Source organism: Cygnus atratus, chromosome 12 (genome assembly GCF_013377495.2).
Source record: "Cygnus atratus isolate AKBS03 ecotype Queensland, Australia chromosome 12, CAtr_DNAZoo_HiC_assembly, whole genome shotgun sequence".
NCBI lineage: Eukaryota > Metazoa > Chordata > Aves > Anseriformes > Anatidae > Cygnus > Cygnus atratus.
Genome location: NC_066373.1, coordinates 19,378,465 through 19,402,534, shown reverse-complemented (window position 1 = coordinate 19,402,534; position 24,070 = coordinate 19,378,465). Strand labels below are relative to the sequence as shown.

At 39.0% G+C, this 24,070-nt stretch overlaps 1 protein-coding gene across 1 annotated transcript; it reads left to right on the top strand.

Annotated features, from left to right (window-relative positions):
• Positions 1 to 2,928: 2,928 nt before the first annotated feature.
• On the top strand, positions 2,929 to 22,500 carry GPT2 (glutamic--pyruvic transaminase 2). The gene is made up of 11 exons (XM_035543330.2): positions 2,929 to 3,154; positions 6,420 to 6,509; positions 7,959 to 8,067; positions 11,702 to 11,835; positions 13,856 to 14,099; positions 15,464 to 15,543; positions 16,111 to 16,247; positions 16,971 to 17,145; positions 17,948 to 18,103; positions 19,164 to 19,276; positions 20,483 to 22,500. Exons 1-11 carry the CDS (start codon positions 3,068 to 3,070, stop codon positions 20,571 to 20,573), a joined length of 1,416 nt encoding a protein of 471 aa, XP_035399223.1. The 5' UTR covers positions 2,929 to 3,067; the 3' UTR covers positions 20,574 to 22,500.
• The last annotated feature ends 1,570 nt before the right edge of the window (positions 22,501 to 24,070 follow it).

Below are 24,070 nucleotides of genomic sequence, written 5' to 3'. Positions count from 1 at the left end.
AATTCCACAGTACCTTTGCTCACAAGTTAGGTTTTCTTTTCCTCATTTTATGGATAGATATGCTAAGCCTCAAAAAGTCAGAGCAGCACACACAAATAGAGTCACGCTGACTTTGGAGTGGCATGCTGACTCCCCTGAAGTCAGTTGGAGTTTTGTTGTTCATGTCCAAAGGCGCAACTTCACCTCAAAACTGCAAGTTCATCACATGCTATTTCCCTTCCTGAAAGTATTCCTATTAAAATAAACTGCATTTATCATAATTAAAGCAACAGATACTTTTTCTATAAAACAAACATTTCATATGATGTTGAACACAGAAAGGCTTTTTTCATCCTATTCATTTACTTTGTACATTTCTAAACTTGGGAAATTAATCGGTCTATTGAATTTCAAGTCTGTTTATATTCATTCAAATGTTTTATTACGAACATATACTTTGGCTTGTGCAACATGTGTTTTAAGATTGTTAGTGTTATTTCGATGCTGCTGTGCTAACAAGCAGCATTACAGAATTTGCAAACAAGGCCTTGTTTGGATTGTCAGCTAGAGGCAGGACCAGAGATGTCAGGCAGCAGCGTGTACCTTTACTTTCTCGGGGATCAATCAGAGATACCACGGCAATGCTGACTGGAAGCTTTCTGCTACGCCAGCTGTTTCTGGGGGGCGGATTGGGGGTGGAACAGGGTGGTCAAGAACAAAGGTTAATTTTTGTACTTCCCCTAGCAAAATTAGTGGTTCCAAATCCAGTGGACTTAGATTTTTAATAGAGTGGATAGCGTTCTGTCCTTGATCGCTAATGAACCCTGAAACACTAACAGTCAAATCAAGATGTCTGGCAAGTCCACTTATACCCAATGAACGTAAATATCATTTTTTTTTCCGAGAATTTATATAAGAATTCAAAAGAAGTTGAACATTTTGGGTTATTTGGTTAAAGCTTATTGCAAAATCAGTTTCAGGTTATTCAATGAAAGCTTATTGCAAAAGCCATGTACAGGCTCCAAAACTTCACATTTAAAAAGTTAAAGAAGGTTTAAAATATGGAAGGAAAAACAAACAAAACAAAACAAAACAAAAAACAGTAACAACAACACAAAACAAAACAAAATGAAAGAGATGCAGACTAAAATATCCTGAAACACTTATTGAAGCTGTCCTTCTTGGAACTTGAATTTCTAACATATGTGCTCCATCAAGCCATTTTGTGAAGTGAATTTTGGAAGGAGGATATGCAGGCTCAGATGCACTCCACCCAAGAGCCTTCACAAGCTGAGCAGTAAACAACAAAAAGCTTTCATTACAGTCAGTACAAAGACTGAAATTATAAAAAATGAAATTCCTGGGTAAAACAAATGGGTTTTCTGCACCACCTCAGGATGGTCCCTTCAGCACAATAAGAAAATCCCACCTCTGTTATTTTGATAACTATGAATTGACTGCAGTTCTAGAGTTGTGATTGTTTTTTAAATTGGCACAGAGCAAGAGTTAAAATGTTGCACTCGAAACAGAATAAGAGCTGGAACTAATTAGTTGTGGAGTTAAACACTATAGCAAGCAGAAGCTCGTTAGAAAGAAGAAATAGTAAAGACAGGAAAAAGAGTCAAGACGGAATCATATGGAACAAAATAAAACCAAACTCAGTAAAAGCAGCTTGCCTTCCCCTCCCTCATCAGCTAAGGAGAGATACCAAAACACACGGAATAGAACCCAAGTCTTGAACCATCTAATTTAGGTACCTAAAATAGGAAGCTGGTTTCTCTAAGTCAGTGGAGGAAGAGAAAGTAAGAAAAAAAAAGGTCCTACAAAAATAATTCAGAAAGAAGCCCAATTTACAGGCCAGGCTCTTACTCAGGGAGGTAACATCAGGTCATAGGAATATTCCTGAGTGAATGATCCCTTATTCCACTCTCTGAGCACAAACAAGGCGCTCCTTCAGGGCACCAAGGTTGGGTGAGACGGGCCTTCTCCTCCCCGCGGGTGGCGAGGAGAGAGCAGCTGCCCCTCCATCCCCCAAATTCTGCTGCCGCCGCATTTGATGGCAGACCTCCAGCCATTTGCTATGGAAACAGAACAGAAGCCGAGTGAGAGGACCATTTCCATCACATGGAAACAACGAGGATGCTGTGACGGAGACCAACTCGTGCCTGCGGGCAGGAAACCTCGGCCAGAGGTTCTGCTTGGGCCGGGGGCAGCGAAGGGGCTGTGACATCCCCAGGGCGCACATCGAGCCTCTGCCGCGCATCCCAGGGCACGGGCGGGCGGGAGAGCAGAAAACCAGCCCCGGACAAAGGCAACCACCACCACCACGACCATCACCACCACCGTCACTACCACCACCACCACCATCTCACCGCCACCCCCACCAAAGCGCATCTCCGGCTGCAGCAGCGGGCTGGGGGCCGGTGGCGCTGTGGGTGCGGCAGCTCCCTGCCCATCACCTGATGCTGTGGGCAGGCGCAGCCCGGGGCTGCAGGAACTACAAAGCCCGCCCGGCAGCACCGCCTCCCTCGCCGGGCCGCTGCCCGTCTCGGCTCGCCGCGGGGTTCGGGGGGGGGAGGCGGGCAGGGGGCTGCCGGCGGCTCGGAGGATGGCTGGCCGTGCCCGGCACCCTAGCGGGGCCCTCCTGCCGGGGCCGGGGCTCCGCGGCGGCATCTGATGCAATGCTGGGCCGTGTTGCTGCTCTGGTGGCGGCGCCGCGCCGCAGCACCGCTCGCACCGCCTGCGGGTAGGCTCGGGAGCGGGACGGGGCAGGGCTGAGCGCGCCCGCATCCCTCGCCTCGACAAGGGCCGCGGGGACACGGCGATCCGCGGCGCCAGCGCCGCTCGGGAGCCTCGGGAGCGGCCCGGCGGGACGATGCTGCGGCTCCTCTCGGCTGCCCGGCGCGGCGCGGCCCGGCCCGGCGGCGGCGGGGGGCCGGGGCCCCGCGGGAGCGGCGGCGGGGAGCGGCGTCCCCGGCTCCCGCAGCCGGCTCGGGAGGGCGCGGCGAGCTGGAGCAGCGCCGCCGAGGCCTCCGCGGTGAAGCTCAACGAGAAGGCGAGCAGGGAGAAGATCCTGACGCTGGAGTCCATGAACCCCTACGTGAAGGCGGTGGAGTACGCGGTGCGGGGCCCCATCGTCCTCAAAGCCGGCGAGATCGAGAAGGAGCTGCGCAAGGTGAGGCGGGGGCAGCGATGCGCGGTCTCCCCGCTGGCCCCGCCGCCGGCCCGGCCCTGCCCGGCCCCCGGGGCACTCCTCCTCCGCCGCCGCCGCTGACTGGGGCGCCGGGGGGCTCGCCGGGGCCGGGGCCGCCCTCCCCGCAGCGAGCCCCGGGGCCGAGTAGCGCGCCGGCCGGCAGCGAGCCGCTGGGAGCTTTTCCGCCCGCCCCTGCCCCTGCCCCTGCCCCTGCCCGACCCCCGCACCCCGCCCGGATGTTGATGAAGCTGCTGGGTGCTGATGGAGCATCCAAATGTGGCAATGCTTCCAGCGCGTTCTGCGTGTTTTTCTCTTATTTCTTAACTTACGACTTAATATCGGGGGGGGGGGGGGGGGGGGGGGAACAGCTTAGCAATTCAAGTGAGGCTTTTTGCTGTTCACAGCTTCCCTTGTCACCGTGAGGACTGATTTCTGTTTTGAATAAAGCATCTGGCACGGTTACTTCTAGGATTTCAGATATTGCTCCCTACCTTCACCGCTTTAGCAAGCCTTGCCGAAGGCGTTATTACCCCGAAGAATTTGACTAGTACACGTTTTGTACAAAAACAGTGCTGCAGGAATGCTAGAGAGATTATTTTAAGGCTTTGCTCTTTGTGTTACTTGGCTACCCTCATCTTAGAAGGCCACGTACGCTTTCAGCTCACTGCGTATTATGTTCATCAATTACTTGTGTATATCTAACCCAATCATTTCAGTTAGAGCTGTTCAAAATAGCTTCCTTTTTAGAATTCTACCCCAAACTTTCAGAGTGGTGATAAAGGTTCTGTTTTGAAACACGTGCTTTGATTTTTGTCCAAGGACCTGTTTATAAAGGTGTCATTGCCGTTTCATGCAATCAGATTCTCAAAGAGGTGCGTTTGCCAGGAACAGAGAACAAAACCTTCCAGTGTTCTCACTGGGTACGTTTGTTTTCAAGTTACCGTCGCAGAGCAGGAGATATTACTTGACAAAACAGATACACAGTGATCCTCACTAACTCCTCCCAGCTCCCCTGCTTTCTTCAACTACAAGCTGAGTCATTGGCAGAGAGAAAAATCTTCTGGGCACTTTATAAAAGATACAAGGGCAAGTAATTGCCAATTGCTTTATTAAAAGATTGTTATGCCAGCTTTGTGTCTGCTTACGTGGCATTTTCCATTTAAAAGCCTTCTTCTTGAACCAGTCCCATGGAATATTTTCAATGGCACACAGTGTTCGTAGACAGATGACTATGTTGTAAGATGACTAAAGCAAACAAAAACAAGTACCTGTTGGCAGGGAAGGAGGAGAGTGTTACTGTGAAAGACCACAATAGTATTTGTGTGCAAAAACCATCTGGTTTGGCTAATGTACTAAATTTATGTGTTAGGGCTTTTGCTTGGTCTGTTTTTAATCTGGTGGAGAAAAAAATATCTTTCTACTTATTGCTGAGAACTGCTATGGTTTTTTAGACAATACCCTAACTCAGGGCAAAGAAAGTATCATCCCTTATTCTTTAACACATTTGTATTAGTGTGCAACTCTAGTGAGCCAGATTCTGTCTACCATAATACGAACTAAACAAAGATGTGCAGGAATCTTTCTTAATTTCATTCAGACTGAATTTATTCTCCTTCTACATGTTTCTTATTCTTCTTTACCTTCTTATTTGTAAATGAGAGTGAAACAATGTTGTGCTATCAGTGACCCTGATAGTTTGAAGATAACCTATTTCTAACCATTTGCATTACTCAGAAAATGCTGAACTTCAGCCTCAGATATCTTTAATCTTTATCTGGAATTTCTGTTCCTAGTTCGTAATTTAAGATTGAAATGCAGCTCTTATTTAGGCACTTGTTTATATCAGCAAACAAAAAAGCAAATGACTTGATGTAATCAATGAGTCACTTTCAATTATTTTAAGTGAACCACTTTTCAATTCCTGCCAAATTTAAGGCCATGTAAAATGCTTTGACCCTGCATTCAGGGTCCTGCAGTCAGGATCATATAAGTTCAATTGTCTTGTCTTAATGCCATTTCCAACCACCTATTTAATTGCAAATGAAAAAAAAAAAAAAAAGAAAAACCCTAAATGCTCTCAGTTATATATGCCTTGAACTGGATCTGCAGAGAGAATTTGAACCGCATTATCTAGAATAAGCTGTTAGCCACGCTATTCAGCTGTAAGCCTCCAAATTTTGGCATACCTTGGAATTTGTAACCCTGGTGAATTCTAATATTTTGGTCATTGTTATCTTTGCGTATCTGGGTTCTGACCTGTCACTGAAGTCCAACACATAGCCAGTATAAATTTGCAGCTCATTAGTCTGCATGAAAATCCTGTCATGGTTTGAAGGCTTCCCTACCATTTCTCATACCCAAATATACACTAGAAAGGCTATAAAATTGCTCTTGCCTTGCTCATTTAGTCTTTATGTTGGCCTTTACTTTCAGTTGATCTTTCGTATTTAAATCAATGGTGTTTTTTGTACCAGGCAGTTGCTGACGATTTCCCCCCTTTTTCATTGTCATTTTAAAGAGCTGTGATGGCTAACCAACATCCTGCAACTGTTTTCCCTCTGTTTTCTTGATCTATTCAATTCCTCGCTGGTAAAACAGCTGTCTGGTCAGATTTCCGAAATTAAGAAGCATTTAAGTATTCATGGTGATTGCTTAGCACTTTTGCTGTTTATCATATAGTGCCTTATGATGAAACATCTGTATATGGTAAAGTAGGGGACATAATATAATGCATATTTAATGTAAATAGTCAGAAAATAAACAAGCAAACAGTGTATAAGCAAATTCTAATACGAACTAAAGGTTTCAAAGTTTCTGTTGTTGGTGGATTTTTCAAATATTCTCAAATCTTTTTAGCTTCTTGACTGATCCCTCCTGCCCTCAGGTGTATCAAACAAGTTGTTCTAATGCTGGCAATTCAGAAAGCCTTTCTTTCAGCTTTTCTACCTCACACTGCAGTTGCCAGGCAAGTCAATCTCTTACTTGCAGCTAGCAGAAAAATGAACAAACACTTTAACAAAAAAAAAAAAGAAAAAAGAAAAAAAACAGACTATCAGTCATTTAAAACTGTGTCACAGCGTCATTTCTATAAAGCATTTATGATCTACTATTGTAAAGAAATGCATTAAGCTTTAAACTTCTGTCTTTTCTGAGATTATGCACTGTTTACTTACAGCCATATGACAAAAAGGAATTCTTTATCATCTGTTTCAGCCCTAACAGCCTATTGTGAATTATCTCCTTCTAGGGAATCAAAAAACCTTTTACTGAAGTAATTAAAGCCAACATTGGAGATGCACATGCAATGGGACAGAGGCCAATCACCTTCCTTCGTCAGGTAAGAATATAATAAAATATTATTGTTGCTTTTTTTGATTATATTATGAAGAATACCTTAACATGTTTGACTTTTTTATTAATATTAATGATTCCTTACATGCATTTATACTTGAAAACCTTTGATAAAGAATTACAAGTTTGGATTTCTGCTAGAAGTCCTATAACTAACACAGTAGCTTTCCTTACTTTTGAGATCATTGCCCATCCATCCTTTCTCCTGACACTTCTATATTATCAGCACATTTGTTATCAGTAATGCACTTCAGAAAAGTAAGTGGTTGTTCTTAAGAAAAAAAACAAATGCCTTTCTTCATCTGACAGTATACTTAAAGAACTGCTTGCAGTTGGGTGCAACTAGTTGTACTGCTCCTGATTTTGCAGCAGTATGCTAGGAAAGAAAAAAAAAACCACCTACTATGCTATTTCGATAAATACTATTTTTATACTACTCAAATTTTATATTATTATGTTATTTAATAAAAGTAATAAAAGTATTTTTATACTCTTTAAATACTCTTTAAATAAAAAGCTTACAAGTAAAAATAGTTTCTGAACATCCCTTACACATGCATAAAATAATGAGCCTATAATACTATAAATTCAGAGAATTTCAGAGGCCAAACTGAAGCTGTATCAATATGGGGGTCCACGTGCCAAGATTACAAAACTGAGCTATACAACAAACTATAAAACTGCACAACAAGCTATAAAACTGAGCTATACAACAAACTCCATCTACAAGGTAGAAAAAACAGAGTTTCTTTCAAATTAATTCAGATCCAATGTTATTAAACAAAATACTGGGTGAATGGGAAATCCTTTTTCCCCCTGACTGTACGTGCACACAGTTTAATTCTTCAGTCACCTGCCCATGAGATGATGACAGCCAATCCATATTACACCATGTGAATGTGTACACCACCATTTCTTTTTTAATTATTTCTCACAACTTCATATTAGTAATAACTATAAGTTATTTGGGGGAAGGATTATAGAACATGAAATTGGGACTTAAAACTGATCACATTTTTCAGTTCTGCTCCATATTTAAACTCTTTATTTCTTGTCAATAAAGTGGGCTAGTAATACACAAAGAGTGGAGGACAGAGCTATTTAGAGATTGCCTCTTCTGAATAATTAACTGTTTTGCTGTGTTTGCACCATGCATAGCTCACTTTGACTCCAATCTTTACCATCTGTAATTCAAATAGCTAATACTTCTATAACTGTTTTTAGTAGCAGAAGTTGGAGCTTGATAAGATTCTTCACTTCTATAAGCACTACCCTTAAAGAAACAACTGCAAACCCTTCATCAACAACCTTTGTTTTAAATTAGCTTTAAAAATTTAAGCTGTGATCTTCATGTCCGAGGAAAGTTAACAGTAATGTTACCAACTTGAAATAACCATTGAGCAGTGGCAAATTTACAGCTTTCTTGGCACTCTAGGTAGTGGCACTGTGCACATACCCAAACCTGCTGGACAGCCCAAGTTTTCCAGAAGACGCAAAAAAGCGAGCCAGACGGATCTTGCAGGGTTGTGGAGGTAACAGCTTAGGTAAGCATCTGTTTCAGTTGCTCTTATGTGCAATAGAATCAACTAAGGTAGTTTCGATATGTGCAGTACCGAAATTTCCTAATCTTGGTCTATATGATTACAAGTCAAATAGGAGATGGCCTAGGGCAAAATGGTAGGAGGAGAATTCAGTGTGGCCCACTGATAAGCAGTAATGGTGCAATTTTTTACAAGACTTGTCACAGAAGAGGGCAAGATGAAGATTATGCAGTCACAGGGTCCTCACCACAACACTTTCTAGGCATAACCATAAACATAATGCTGAGCTTTTTTGTATCAGAAAAGTGTCACAGAGTGCTATTTCTATAAAAATGTCTGTTAGGCATTGTTACTGTTCTTCTGACATCTGTTAGTCCTGGACTGACAGCTATGTCTCCTGCTCGATCCTACGAGGGGCTGTTTACAATTTTATCAAGTCTAGACGTTTCCTCTCCCTGCCATGAAGTATACAGCCACTGTAGTGATGGGATCAACAAACTGTGTCATCTCAGCTGATCCAGTTCACAGTTCTGTACCTTCATTTTGAACCAAATGCACAAATATGTTTGCCAGGATATGAGCTGGGGTATCTGAAACACACATACCAAGGTGATAACTCTCTGCAAAGAGAGAAGTGCATACTCAGAACATGGTAGCTTTTTATTTAGCCCAGATAGTTCCAACTGAAGATATCAGAGCCCCATTTCTCCAAGGCAAAATAACCCCAAAAAGAACTAAAGAACTCTGTTCTTCAACCAGTGCTCCCACAAGAGTATAAATATAATCTACACACAAATAAGTACAAACATTGCAAATTCAGCAGAGAGAAAGTGGAAGGGACAAAGTGCTTCTCCTCTATCAGCTGTGATGTCTACTTGTATCTGGGAAATGTCACTAGAAATTATACCGTGAAGACTGTGTTACAGTTACAGGGTAGGGCAAAGAGTCTGGCACACTAAACTACCTTCTTTCAGGTACAAAAACCAGTGAACAGTGACATTTCAGAGTACATCTGAGATTAACTGGCATATTTCTTAATCTTTGTGATTGCAGTGGCTATTTGCTCTGGCATACTTTTTGAGTAGGTAATGTGAAACTTAATAAAATAAACAAAATCTAATTAGGGGTTATATTAGCAGTATTTCAGCCTTAGACTATTCCTAACAACACAGTCTAATATAGAATGTATTCTATCCTTACCTTTTTTGCATTGGTTTTGTTTCTATACAGAGAACATAAAAAATACAGTTACCAAAATGAAGAAATTATTCTGTATCCATGAAATCCTTTCCTAGCTTACTCAGGAACAATTCATCAACACAATACTAATTGCCATGTGAAAGTTACTGAGGATATAAATGAATTTTTCATCAATCATTTTTGGTGGTGATTTTCAAGTTTAGGGGTATAATAAGAGAATTATAAGACTTAGAATGCTGAGTCTCGGTCCCACACTTCTGGAGTAAGCAGAATGGAATTCAGCCTTGTATGATATTTCAGAAATATGTGATTCTGTACAAAATCTCTCTTTCAGCAGATCATCACGTATTTCAAGTAATTTGCATTAGCTTAGTAGGCACAGAAGTAGGCCTGAAACTTTTGCAACATTCTGAATACACCCTTTTAATTTCAGTGGATAAATGTAAGTTTTGTAAGTCAGAAACTGCAGTCTTGGATGATTTTTTTTTCCCTGCTATGGTATGTACCAAGAACATCTGTCCCTCTGAATTCCCTAAAACCAGGAACACTGCAGACCTTATTGATCTGCTCTACTGATTTACACTTCCCCTCCACCCCCGTCTTCAGTACCATATATCAGCCCCTGCTCTTGGCCTCAGTTGCCCATCAGCCTCTGTACAACGCTCCGTAAATACGCAGCCTGAGGTGAGAGAATGTGCAGCTGCGTGGCACTGGCTCCGAGCACTTCACTGACAGTCTGAAAACCTGTTGCTGGTCTCTGTGGCTGAGATGGAGGAATTCGCTTTCTTGGGAAAAATCAGAAGTCAAAAACTGATTCTTCCACGTAGCTTTAAGTGCTGTGTTCTAAATAAATTTACTTCTAAAACATTTTTCAGTTCAACACAGAAGTGACTTTGCTATCTATATATGTTTAAGCTATTCGAAGTGGTGTATTTGCATCTATATTGGCCTACTTAAGTCTATTAATTGCAAAATTAATATGAATTACTTGACTTCTGGGTATGAACTAAAATAGCCTCACTTCTAATGAACATTCATTTGGCAAAACCCTACTAGTAGTATTGAGTCTTGTTACTCCCAGACCACATGTGATGGCTCAGACATGTCCTCAACTTCTATTGTGTTCAAATACTCTGGGATTCTTTTGACTTTTTTTTTTTGACTGGTTTCAATTGTTTGTTTGTTTGTTTTTAATTTATCTGCATGCCACAGTGCAAACTAATGGGTTCTAGTCAAAGTTATCAACTGAGTACAATTAAGTGTAGGCCTGAAAATTGAATTCAGGTCTTCTGTATATTCCCACTGAGACTCAGCCTTCAAAGGAGCACAAAACTGAATGATAGCTTAGCTTTGTTCCCCACTTTAACAGGGGCTTCCTTGCTGTGGTAGAAGATCCTTATACAAACCCAGTATAGATTATTGTTGTGTGAAAGTCAATTTTTAGGACACCAGGGAACCTTGTGCCCTGAATAGCCACTTGGTGCCATACAGTTGCACAGTACTTGCAAAGGTTCTTTGTCTTTGTAAATTACGCTGCTACAGAAGTATTATTAGGCTGACTTCTAGGATATAACTGAGCGATGAGAGTTAAGTCAGGCACAATTATTCCACTCCACCCAAAAGGCAGAGAAGACTCTGCAGCTTCATGACAGTGTTCTAAACTTAATGTACACTTGTCACTTCACCATCCATCAGTCTTAGGCTTCATAGCTTGAATCCATTCCTTGCTTAGGCTTATTTTTACTGTTTACTCATTGCACATGCTCAGCAATGATGCACACAGCATCTAAAATCTTACTTTATTTAAGATTATTAATTGTGCTGTGTAAACTTCACGAGCCTTGTGTACTGGTGTGATACTAGATGTTTCTGCTACAGGTAACTGCAAAATGGTTGAGGGAGATGCTGTGGAGGGAGAGGGAAGCAGTTCAGGATTTTTTTTGCTTTTCAGACTGTGGGAAGAAATGGTTTCATGCTCTTTTCATATTGCAAATAAAAATCTTATTTTTGTCATGAATTTTTAAAAAGTTATTTTCTCTCCTATTGCACATGCCACCTCTGTTCCTTGTTCCCATTACTTAAATAATTGTGACTGACCTGAAATGACTTTCAGCGTAATGAAAGCAACTGGGAGAAAGTAAAAATGGGATTGCTGACCCAGTTTGCAAAGTAGCCTTTAAAGCCTACTTTTTATCAATCCACTTTATTATTTTTGTATGTTAGTGATACTTACCGTATTTGTCTCATCCCAAATGAACGCTTTTGCTCTATCAACAACCCAACTCCCTTTCACGCTCTTTGGAAAGCAAAAAAATCCCGGGGATCCAAAGCCCTCATATTTAAAAACTTCATACACCACCAGCTCAGGAGTTTTTCTACCGAACAGCAAATCTGACGTTCATTGTACTCAACTCTCATCTCATTCTCTTTTTCACAGGAGCTTACAGTGCCAGTCAAGGTATAAATTGCATCCGTGAAGATGTTGCTTCATATATTGAAAGAAGAGATGGAGGAGTTCCTGCAGATCCAGATAACATATATCTTACCACTGGGGCAAGTGATGGCATTGCTGTAAGTGTTAAAATTAAACCTGTCTCTTCCTGATATAAATTATAAGTCATTAGTTACCTTCAGAAATACAGATCTCTGTTGAACATCTGGTCTCACAAACTCCTGTGAGTTTGATCTAATAGATACAGAAGTCACACTGAATTAATAACAAATACACCCAATTATGAGGATTTAAGGTGCCAGCTAAGAAACAGGCCCATGGAGTCTCTCAATATATATTGACCAGTACCTTTTGTATAGGCAGTGTCAGCTACATACATACTACAATATAGATATAGGAGACAGACCACCAAGACTGAATGATGTCCTCCGTAGTTAAAATGTATTAAGCACTGAAGATATCAATCCATGGCAAAGAGGTGAGAAGTCTTGGGAACTCTTGTTCCTAATAAACTCTCTGCTAGTGCAGATTAATGCCAGTGAAAATCTCAAAGATCCATTTCCATAGCTATCTTATTTGGGAGAAACTTTAGGTTTTGGCTTCAACCAAGGTTCAAAGATGATAATCAGTTAAGAGAGGAATAACTGTCTCTGTTAGATTTTTACTTTACACAGGCACATTTGCTGATATTACATCAACCAATAATTCTTTGCCTTATTTTTTTATTTTTATTTTTATTTTTTAGGGCAGACTTGATTGGTTAAAGTTTGCTGTTGTTTTTAAATGACATCTAGTGGCAGAGTTCAGAATGGCAATGTTTGGACATAAACAGCTCTCCACATGACTTTAGAGAATTGGCTTTCCAGAGTTTCCGATGCCAAGTGTTATACTGGCAGCTTGTCAGAAATGGCAGCATAGCGCATCAAATCTATACCGTGCTTATGTGATTCTGCTATTGGTAAAATGTCAGCAGTACAAAGAGTCTCATTATTTGGAACTTCCAAGGATAGAACAACTATTGTTCCATAACCTGGGGGACACAGACTATTAAATACTTTATTTTAAATTTTGCATTTAGTCCTGATTACACTTGTTGGATGCTTGGTATTTTTAAACTAGTGGTGGGTACAAAATGATGTTGATTATAAATCATTAGCTTAGCAACAGATTGAGTACGTGATGAGAGGCGCAGAAAGGCAGTTTTGTTCCAGAACCTTGGGAAACTTAAAGGGTACTGCTGTTACATCTGAAGAGCTATTTCTGTTTTTACACTATAATTACACGTTGGTAAGGATGCCTGCTCTGATTGTACCTGTACTTCAGTTCTCCATGGATTCTAAAGGCAAGAAATCTTTCCCCTGCCCACACCAAATGTACTTTTTTATCTAATTCACACATAAAAAGCCTACACAGACACACAGCTGTTGGGAACAGGTAAATCCTCTGGACTTATCTTAGCACAAGCATTACATTTCTGCCTGTGTTTTCTGGGCACAAATTACATATAATGCATAAGATTTCCATCCTAAAATATGCAGACTTTTGCTCTCTTGTATTTCTTGAACGTGAAAGCATAATGCCAGTCTCTAGCTTTGGTGCCACCTGGCCACTATTGCTCCTAATCTGAAACAGGTCTCTCCATTACAAAGGAGAACCTCTATGTGCCCCAGTGCTAATTTCTGGTTTTATTTCTTGGCCTCTTGTGTTCACTGGGACAATACGAGTGGAAGGCAATGAGCAACAACTAGCTGATGCTTCTTTGCTTATAACTGTAATTGGGCACGGTAAAAAAAAAAATGTACTCATGATCTTGATATTCCTTTTTCCAACTTTCTCTCCAGCCTTGTGCTCAGAATTTTTTTCTAGACTTTTAAGTTGATCAGACTTCATCTTTAGGAGCTGTGACATGCAGAGGAATTCTCTGAAGCTCAGTTAGACCATCCTTACCCAGTCAGTAACTTAACTTGAAAAAAATAAATACTCTTTGATGTAAGAAAATGACCGTCAGCTTTTAGAAATCTATCTTAACTCTAGATTCTTTTAAGAAGAAAGATCAACAACATATTCTAGAGTATACTATTAATTCTGACTTCTGACTTTTTTTTTTTTTTTTTTTTTTAATTTCTACTTTTTCCCCAGACAATTTTAAAGATCCTGGTCTCAGGAGGTGGAAAATCCCGAACAGGAGTGATGATCCCTATACCACAATATCCCTTATATTCAGCAGCCATATCTGAACTAGGTGCCATCCAGGTGAACTACTATTTGGATGAAGAAAATTGCTGGTCTCTAGATGTGAATGAACTTCGCCGCTCCTTGAATGAAGCTAAGGCATATTGCCATCCAAAAGTCCTCTGCATCATCAACCCAGGAAATCCCACAGGTCTGTAGTGGTTTTGTTGTATTGATGTTTGTATTGATGTTTCTCTAATACATTTTTTTTTCTCTTTCATTCATTTGACATTGCAGGCAAATCCAAAATACATACCAAATATTTAAAGCTGAGTTCTAGAGGTCAGTACTTTATGTAGGATGGTACAGCATACTTTCAGAAACTTCTTTTCCGTATCATGGAATTCCAGCAACTTGGGGAGAGAGAAGGGAGCAGGTTCACTTCACTGCATCACATCTGAAGTCATTGCTTCCATTTAAATTCTACAGTCTTGTGGAATGACTTTCAGTCACTTTTGGTCTGTATCAAGGATCTCGTCTCTAAGATGCGTGTAAGGCAATGACTGCAGATGACTCTGAACTCAGTGGCAAGCACTGCCTCTCTCGGAAAGATCTCTTTCTTTGCATAGTTGAGGTTGCTTGCTGAGAAACTAGCTCGCACTGTTCCAGATTCGTTTGAGCTGTGGAGTTGCAGCTATTCTTGCATGAGCTGGATTCTGCAAGGCAATGTTTTGTCTTCCACAGTCAGTGGGAAGATTCCTACCTAAACAATATTCCTGCAGAAATCCTAAGGCTCCCATGGGATCAAGTGGAACCTTAAACAGTGTGACAAATACAGAAGGACCAGGACTCCTTCACCAAGCTAAAAGAAATCAAACTTTCAAATAAGATCCATTTGCTTCAACCTATTTGAGACTACTAGGACAAGTCAATTGTCAGTTATCATTATACACATCAACATAGTGTTTATTAACATTATTTTGCATTACTGTTAGTGGCTTGGGGACAGAAGGTAACAAATAAAATTAAATGAGTGTAAACAGCCGTAAGTGGTCTTCCTGCTGCTTGTCAGGTGAACTGCAGTAAAAATCTATGTGCATATATTCATAGCTCATTGCACTTTTGCAGAAAGTTGGCTTGAGTCAATACATCTTACTTGAGTCAGGAAGGCACAGTGTCAATTACCATGGCTTGGCTCACAAACAGGAACACAATAATTCAACTCCTTGCAATTATCTGTCAAACTTGTGCTTAAACTGCATTGTGAAATAACCTGTTTAATCATTACACATGTGAGGATTTCAAATGATCACTTATACACAGACTACTCTTAGTAAGTTACTGATGCTCATGCTTCCTTTGTTTGGGATGGACTAAGTTGCCTTGAGCCATAACACCTCCAAAAATGTTCCTTGATTTCAGACTTAGTGAATTGTATTCTAAAATTCAACAGCCCTTTTCTGAGACAGAGGGGTATCTTATTGAAAAGGTAGTTGTCTAACTAGGTCTGGACTAAAAGATTTGTTGGAATGCTCCATTAACTTTATTTTTCTTGCTTTAAAAATCAAACTATAGGACAGGTGCAAAACAGAAAGTGCATTGAAGACGTGATACACTTTGCTTGGGAAGAGAAACTTTTTCTTCTGGCTGATGAGGTAAGGGTGTATTCTGTTCCCTCAAAAGCAGAGCTAAGAGTAAGCATAAAAAATGTAACTTTGTTCCATATGTGGTAGTGGTGCACTTTAAGTACGAAGAACAGATTCTCTGTTATCATATAAAGACATGGACAAACATGCAAGATTATTTATTGGAGGGTTAATGAGAGCTGGCTTGATCTGGATTTGAAGTAGAGAGAAAGCGTAGGGGACACAAGCAGGAAACAGAAGGAAGAGCCTTTGCCGGCACTGACCTAAAAACCTGTATGATATTCAGAGCACTTAAAACGAAAGCAACAGAAGGAAAATCGATTTAAATGTACAAGTAAAGGATAAATTATATAAAGAAGTTCACTGTTTTTCCAAATGCTAAGCTATTAAGTATGGCTACATGCGACAAAACATATCATTACAGTAACTATTACTTAACAAAGAACCTTGTGTCCTCTAAAGGCTTAAGTTTCAAGTGTTACAACTGTTTCTTCAGTTCAGATCTGGCTCTCTAAAAGGCCGTCTTTTATCCTTAGCTGGAAGAACAGAGTACATTAATGTCTTCTGACTGTTCAGGTTTACCAGGACAATGTGTATTCTGAAGGATGCCAGTTTCATTCCTTCAAAAAGATTCTGTACGAGATGGGACCTGAGTACTATAACAATGTTGAGCTGGCCTCTTTTCACTCTACATCTAAGGGATACATGGGCGAGTAAGTCTGTTTTCATTTCATTTTTTAATTTTAATTTTTTAATTTAATTTTTCATCTTCCCCATTAATCTGATTGGACATACATTTTGCATTAGTGACCTGAAGGTAATCCAGTGTCTTCTATTGATTTTAATTTAAAAAATGTTAAGAAAAAGAAAACAAACATTTAAGCAGAGTGATGAATTAGCCCTGTGGTTTTCAGTGTACTGAATAGTACATTACGAGTGTATTTATTTCAGACACCGAATGCCTCAGTTCCACAAAGCTGAAATCCTACAGTCCTAAACCAGACATGTGATAAAGGAAAAGAGGCTTTCCAAAATCCAACGGAACAGCTTAAGAATCACTAGGACATTTAATATTACAATTGTTTGGGTTTGGTTGTTTTGGAGAGGAAGAGATGGAATAAAAAGAACATTCTGATTAAATAAATGCATTCTGTGACGGCCATATGTGCTTGTTCTGAAGAGAAAACAGTCCATGTTGATAGTTAACTTGTCCAACAGGGAAGCCACATGTACGCTATTTTCCCTGTATGGGATACTAGAGCTTAATGGCATGGTATTTAGTTCCATCTTAAAACGATCACTATAGCAGCTGTTTCAACACCTGTATGTTACATATTGCAAGATCTTAACCGTCTTTCCACTTTTGCAATTATTTTCATCGCTTTTCCACTATTTATACACTTGGAGTCAACTGATCTTTTCTGTTCACTCCATAGATGTGGCTACAGAGGAGGTTATATGGAAGTCATCAACTTGCACCCAGAAATGAAAGGACAGCTTGTTAAGCTGCTTTCTGTTCGCATTTGTTCTCCAGTCTCAGGACAAGCAGCAATGGATATTGTAGTAAATCCTCCAATACCTGGAGAAGAATCGTATTCACAGTTCATAAAGGTCAGTGATAACATGCTTATTCTTTTGTACGTTTCCTAAACCTATCCTGAGTACCGTGAACTCAAAATATGCATAGAGACCAGACTTTTTTCTTTAGTTTACAGAACTATGCAGGTGTGGTTTTTTTTGTTGTTGTTGTTTGGTTTTATATTAACTGAATATATCTACCTTAAAAAAAATATTTTTTATTCCTTTTATGGTTCCTTTGCTTAGGAGCTAAAGAAAAGCTAAGAAGGCATTATCAAATCACCTCTCCTGCTGCTAAGTTCAACTTTTCTTCTGCGTTTAGCATAACAAAAAAAAATACATTTATATATTTGCTTTTACTAAAATCTAAAGAGGAATGTAAGTTCAAACAGAGTTATAAATTCAGCCTTGTTCTTAGGTATCCAATACCTCTATACACTGAACTATATGGCATTCTGTGTTAAAGTATACATATATTTTTTCACCTGTAAAAATGAAACAAAATATGACTTAATAAATTACAGTATTGAGTCAGACCAAAGGGTTCAGGTACCATGGTCTTAGAAGGAAGAACGAAAGAACAGGGCATGCACACAGAGGTTTGAACAGGTTATTGTCTGTCTGTAACACTTCATAGTTGTATCCTGCTAATGCCTTTTTTTGCATTGCTGGCTGTAAAAGTAAGACTGGATTTAGGAACATCACTTGTTCTAAAAGCTCAGCAAAGTCCTAGAAATGCTTAATTCTGGGTAGGCTACTTGAAGCATCCCATTTTTCTCTAGCATTTTTACTGCCACTTCAAATATGTCAAACTGAACACCTTCCTTTTAAACAGGAGAAGGAGTCTGTTTTGAACAATCTTGCCAAAAAAGCAAAACTGACAGAAGACATGTTTAACAAGGTACCAGGAGTTCACTGCAATCCGCTTCAAGGAGCTATGTATGCTTTCCCACGGATCTTTATCCCTGCCAAAGCCATTGAGGAAGCAAAGGTCAGTCGTCCATTTTTCCCAATCTATTTTAACCTTCACACGCTTGTGCCTGCCACTTTTAACGATGAATTTTTATTCCAGAGGTAGAGTTAGCCCATGTAAAAAAAAGTACTTAATTGACTATGTATGATCTTAAATGTAACATGACCTTTACTTAAAAAGTAAACAGAGCATTTCTCCACGCTTGTAAGACATCCAGGTTGAGAATGCTAACCAGGGAGGGTAGTGTTAAATAAATTAAGACACAGGACAGACAGGTAGCTGGACCTGTGCACATTCCAGATTGCTGCCCCTGCCCACACTAGGTCGGGCCAGGTTATGTGCCTGGGACTGTGACCAGCTGAGCACTACTGACCCTGTAAAGAAGCCACATTCAGCAAGCATGGGAAAGAGAGAGGGAGGTTGTCTTACCAATTTTAGTTCTGCACTTTTTTTTTTTTTTTTCCACATTGGGGTCAGTCAACTGTATCACTAAATGACAAGTCTTGTTGTTCCTAGCTGGAGCTCTGTTACCCAATATGTTACATTTTTTAAAGGGAATTATAACTACGCAGCTGAGGACAAAAACAGGGCTTTTTTGCTGATTCTGTGACAAGGTGTATAACCTGCATGTATGTAAGAACTTCCATAGTTATTAATCAGGGGACTTTCTAGTCAGCAGATAGTTCAAGGGAAAAAATAGTAGCTGCTAACAGAATTGGAACACACAGCTCTAATTTCATTTTGTCAAATGTCAGTGGCTTAGATTTTTGCAAGTACAATTTTGAGACTTTTGACAAAAAGCTACAAGCCAGTCAAGGAGTAAAACAAAATTATATAGACACTTTCTTTTGAAGCAAATATTTTATGTAGGTTCTTCACCCTTGCTCCTCCACGAACTACTGTTATTTAATTAAGGGTGAACTGTATAATTAGGAATTGTTCTTCATGTATTTAGTAATAGTTAGAATAAAAACTAACAATGCAAGACAAGGTTTCTGGAAAGAAAAAAGTCATGAAATGAGTTATATTTATTTGGAATATTTTGACTTCATTAATTCTAAAGCATCCATTCCACTAGGCTCATAAAATGGCACCTGACATGTTATATTGCATGAAACTTCTGGAAGAGACTGGAATTTGTGTTGTACCTGGAAGTGGATTTGGCCAAAGAGAAGGAAGCTACCATTTCAGGTACAGTTTCTGTTGATTTAAAATCAAATGAACTGTAATAAGCTAAGTACCATCCCAATACTTTATTTTCTTATTAAATATAAGGAATCTTATTTACATTAATGTTGTCTCACTCTACTGACATTTTCTGTGGTTGACCAGCTAGGTTGAACAGACCTGATCTGCTAGATGAGCTATTCAGGTTTTTACAGTGTTTTCCCAGCTTGATGACATAGCTTTATTCTATTTTTATACACTGACATTTGAAATGTCTTCTCCACAAATAAAAACAATAATTAGTAGCTTATACTCTAAGCTTTAAAGTTGGCTAAGGCATTAAAAGGCGGAGGGGAATTTAACAGTGTTTCAATATGGAGAAATCATGTGAAAGATGCAGTACCTTCCCCTATAAATCTGCTCTACACACACTGAATTATTTTGTTTACTGAAAAAAGAAATTGGACTAAATCTGTTAATACCAAAACTAAATACAGACTCCATTGCTCTTGCTTCCAATAAACATTTTATTAGAGTCAAGCCACTGATAGCTGCAGTTTATCATGGAATTTAGTCTTGTTTGGTCTGAAGCAATGTAACAGAGGGTACTATTAGCTATGCTAGTTCAGCAGTACAGATAGCTGAGTTAGATGTCTGGGTGCATGCAGCTCCAGGGAAAAGCTATTGCAAGTCCATCCCTGTACATGTGTGGAAAAATGTTTGTTTGTTTGTTTTTTTCTCTGTAATTCTTGCATACGGGCTGATAACTCAATGTGATCTTCAGATTATGCTGAAGGAAAAGGGGGACTTGAACATGCAGTGTGGGATGTTACATTGTTTTAATTGTACTTAATTTTTCAATTCAGATAGAAACGTACATCTACTCAAAACCACCAGCCCTTCATACTAAACAAAAAGTATTTGACATAACCACCACCAAAATGGAAACTGACTCACTGAGTTTTCTTCCTGATAACGTTTTGTATCACTCAGCAAAAAATAAAAATTCTCTAATTCCTATACATTAACCAATGGAAACTAATTGCTCCAGTTTAATATTTTATTAAAGCATAAATGCAGAAAGTTAGAGAATCACATCAAAACAGATGTTAAAATTTACATGTTACTAGCAGTGCCCTGAGATAAGTCAACATCTGTGGCAAGATTACACATTAGTTTGTTCTGAAGACAATGTTGGATATATTTTTTCTTCTAAATATTATTTTTCAGAATGACCATACTTCCTCCAATAGAAAAGCTGAAGATCCTACTGGAGAAAATGAAAGACTTCCACATAAAGTTTCTTGAAAAATATGCATGAAACTGCTGTGGCTTTTTCCTCCATCCCCTCCCTTTCAAGGTGAACGCAGAAAATGAACAAGAATCTGCTAAAACTGTGCTGTTCATCTAATTAAACTAAATTCAAAATAGATAGAACCTATCTCAGATACAGCTACAACTTACTGGATTGAATTTAATGTCTGGTAATATGTGACATTGTTACAGAAACTTTTTTTTTCTTTTAAGAGGAAGGGGAAAATGAGAAGAGAACGGTGGAAGAAGTCAGTAAATGATTTTGTGCCTTGACTGGAAGTTACATTCTTGAACTTTTGACTCAACAGGTTGGGGAAAGGAGTTGGTCATGACATCTACTACTGCTGTTTGGGGGGGTGTTTTTGTTGTTGTTGTTGTTTTTTACAAGACAGAAATGCTCGGAGCAATTGTTTAGCTAGGAACATGATTCCCATCTTAAAATTCTAAACAAAAATTCAGAAGCCTACTGCAAGGTATTACAAGGTACTGGATTTTTTTGTTTGTTTTAAGTATGAAGTGTTCTCTGGATCTGATTAAACGTGTAGGTACAGCATGCTTATTTAAAAAAATCACTGGCAGATGTATGTAGATACCTTTGAACTTCTGTTAAAAAGAAATCCTGCCATCACAGCATAATCTGAGTGAATATAGAGTTTTGATCACAGGAGTGAATATGCTGTCTGTTTGAACCCTATTTGTATGAAATTGAAACATAATGAGGAATATTAGCTTCTTATTCATATACTGTTGTACTCTTATTAAAACACAGCTAAATCAAGTCATCATCTAGGAGTACAGCTGTATTACTCCACTAATCCATGCTAGTTCCACTGAACAGAGAAAGAAGGCTTCAGTTTGTCTAGAGTTGGAAGACGGACACCTTCTGCTAGCACTGGCAAAGTACTGAAGAAACATAGCTTCCTTCCAGTATTCAGCCATGAAAGCATTAACATTTGTCAGGCTTAGGCTCAGCATTTCACGGAGTTTATTCATTAAGAATATCCCATTTCATCTAGTCATTAAATGATTAAAGTAAATTCATTTTAATGTCTACCAGCACTTTGTTAGGCTGCCTTTGTAGCTGCTTCAGCATCCTATGCTGATCCAGGTAATACTAAAGCCAAGGGCTAGAGAATCAAGATATGGATAAAGGATGTGCCAAATCATTATGTGTAGAAGACAGAGACGTTGACAATAATTGTCACTGCTACAGCAGCTACTAGGCTATGATGTAGCATTGGCAGTTGGTATACTTCTCACTGCTCCTCACAGAAGTTTGTGAGAAAAAACTTAGCACTTCTCTATTGTCTACCAGTGGACATAGGTTCAAAAATGAAAATCACATGCTGCTACACAAAGTAACTATGGAAGCTTGGGGAAAAAACATTTCACAAAAAAATTTACTTTCATCTGTGATGGATGAAATGATTTCTGGGAGGACAGCAGACAGGGAACACTTACATTGCTACTATCCATTGATAAATAAATGCAAGCTTTTATCTGTTAGCACTCTCCCCTTGGCATCCTTAACATGCACTAATAAAACAAATTTATAAAGCAAAACTGTAATAAGAGGTTAGAACGTTGATTTAAAAATATGACAAACAACGCTTTCCTATTCTAGAAATGTGTCTAAATCAGATCTGGCTTTCAACTTGCAGATTGAAATTTGTAGATTAAAGCTAAAATCTAACAACGGGAGTTAGAATATTTTTTATATTTTTGTAACTACAGCTTTTTCATTGGGGTAGTATTTGTAATTTAATAAGTCGATAGATTTTATATTTGCCTTGCATTTGCACCTGATACTTCTGGAAAAATGTAAAGGTTTACAAGTTTCTAATGATACTTTACAGGTGTCAAAGGCTTTTTGTTTTAAGTCAGGACAGTAATTCTTACACTTTTAAATCAAAATATAATGGCATAAACTGAGTTTTATTCTAAACATTCTATTATGGTGCCTTTTATGTTTCTGACATTATAAGAAATAACACTTTGTTCTTGATGCATCTCATATGGAAGGGTGGTGATTTCTATTGTCCATCCACAATATTTGTATGTACTGTGATAAGGTAGATGTGCATTTTGTGGATCAATCCTGTAAAGCTAAGAAAGGGGGTTTATTTTCAATGTCTATGAAATATTTGATTAATAACAGACAATCCTTACTTTCAAGTGCATGCTTCTAGGTTTTATTTTCCTACAGGTGCTCCTTATAATGGTACTTCAGATGTATGAGACTTCCAAATAATAAAGCACATGTTTAAAAAAAAAAAAAAAAAAAAGAAAAGAAGAAAGAGCAATAGTCCTCCATTTCCTATGTTACTGAAATGAGATTTCCTGGATTGCACTATGAGGCATTTAACTTCATGTTGAAACTAGTATTTACTTTAATCCATGTATTAGATCATTAATTTATGCATTGTTCCAATTTAGGGATTAGAAATTTGATGGACTTGTCATCACAAAACGATTCCTCATCATTGCAGAACTGAACATACAGATGATCTTAGACATACTCATAATTATTCAAATATTTTTCTTTAAGGAGTTGTAACCAGGAGTTAAGCAAAACAGATTTATTTCTTCATAGAGAGGCTCAGTCAGTCAAGACTGAACAATTGTGGCCTGAAAGGTTTGTTGAGGGGACTGTTTGGTTTGTTTTTTTTTTTTTTTTTTAAGTCTTCTTACATGGTTTGTATGAGATTAAACTTACCGAGCAAAGATGATCTTGTCTTTTTTGCAGTGATACCTCACAATTACTTTAGCGATGTTTGGTAATTCAAAAGAAAATACAGTTTAGGGAAAGGGTAATTCAAAAGAAAATACAGTTTAGGGAAAGGGAAGATAGTCCTGCTTATGTGTATAGCAGCACCGCTAAAACAAAAGCAAAAGCTGGCTATATCCTTGTTTGTGTTAGGTATTGGAGTGTTTTCTGGAGCTGAAGCATTTACTTGGGGGCATTTATTTGGGGGCATTGGGGTGGGGTTGTTTGCTTTACAAACAAGAACATGGTCTGATCTAAAATGATACTATGAGTTGTCAGTCTGAGGTTACAGCTTTGTCTGAGTGATGTAGTCCGTCCCACCTGGTTCAGTAGATCCTGAGGTTGTGCCAGTCATAAGAAGATATGAAAAACCTACTAACTTCAGAGAGCTTACAACATGAATTGTATACACTGTATGAAGAAAACCCTAGTGTTTTACAACATTATCTAAATTCCTTTTTATGCAGGTCCTCAATCAATAAAGAATACAGGTTAGATTATTTGTATAAAACCTAAAATACTCAAACCTCTGGTGTGTTTTTTTTTATTATTATTATTTGGATTCATATAAGGTCATACATTTCTGCTAGGAATTACATTTTTTATATGTATTTGAATATTTTAATACATTCAATACTGTGTGTATTCTTGCCTATCTAATGCTCCACACCATTACATTTTTCTCTGTTCACCCGATCAGAGTTTACACAAATTGTAAGGATTTGCATAATAATTTG

What these genes read in the sequence shown, in the direction of transcription:
- GPT2 (XM_035543330.2), top strand. Translation starts at nt 3,068, where the DNA reads ATGAACCCCTACGTGAAGGCGGTGGAGTACGCGGTGCGGGGCCCCATC. An exon ending in CAACCCAGGAAATCCCACAG is followed by an intron (nt 14,100 to 15,463) that starts GTCTGTAGTGGT and finishes ATCAAACTATAG; the next exon opens with GACAGGTGCAAAACAGAAAG. An exon ending in CGTATTCACAGTTCATAAAG is followed by an intron (nt 17,146 to 17,947) that starts GTCAGTGATAAC and finishes CCTTTTAAACAG; the next exon opens with GAGAAGGAGTCTGTTTTGAA.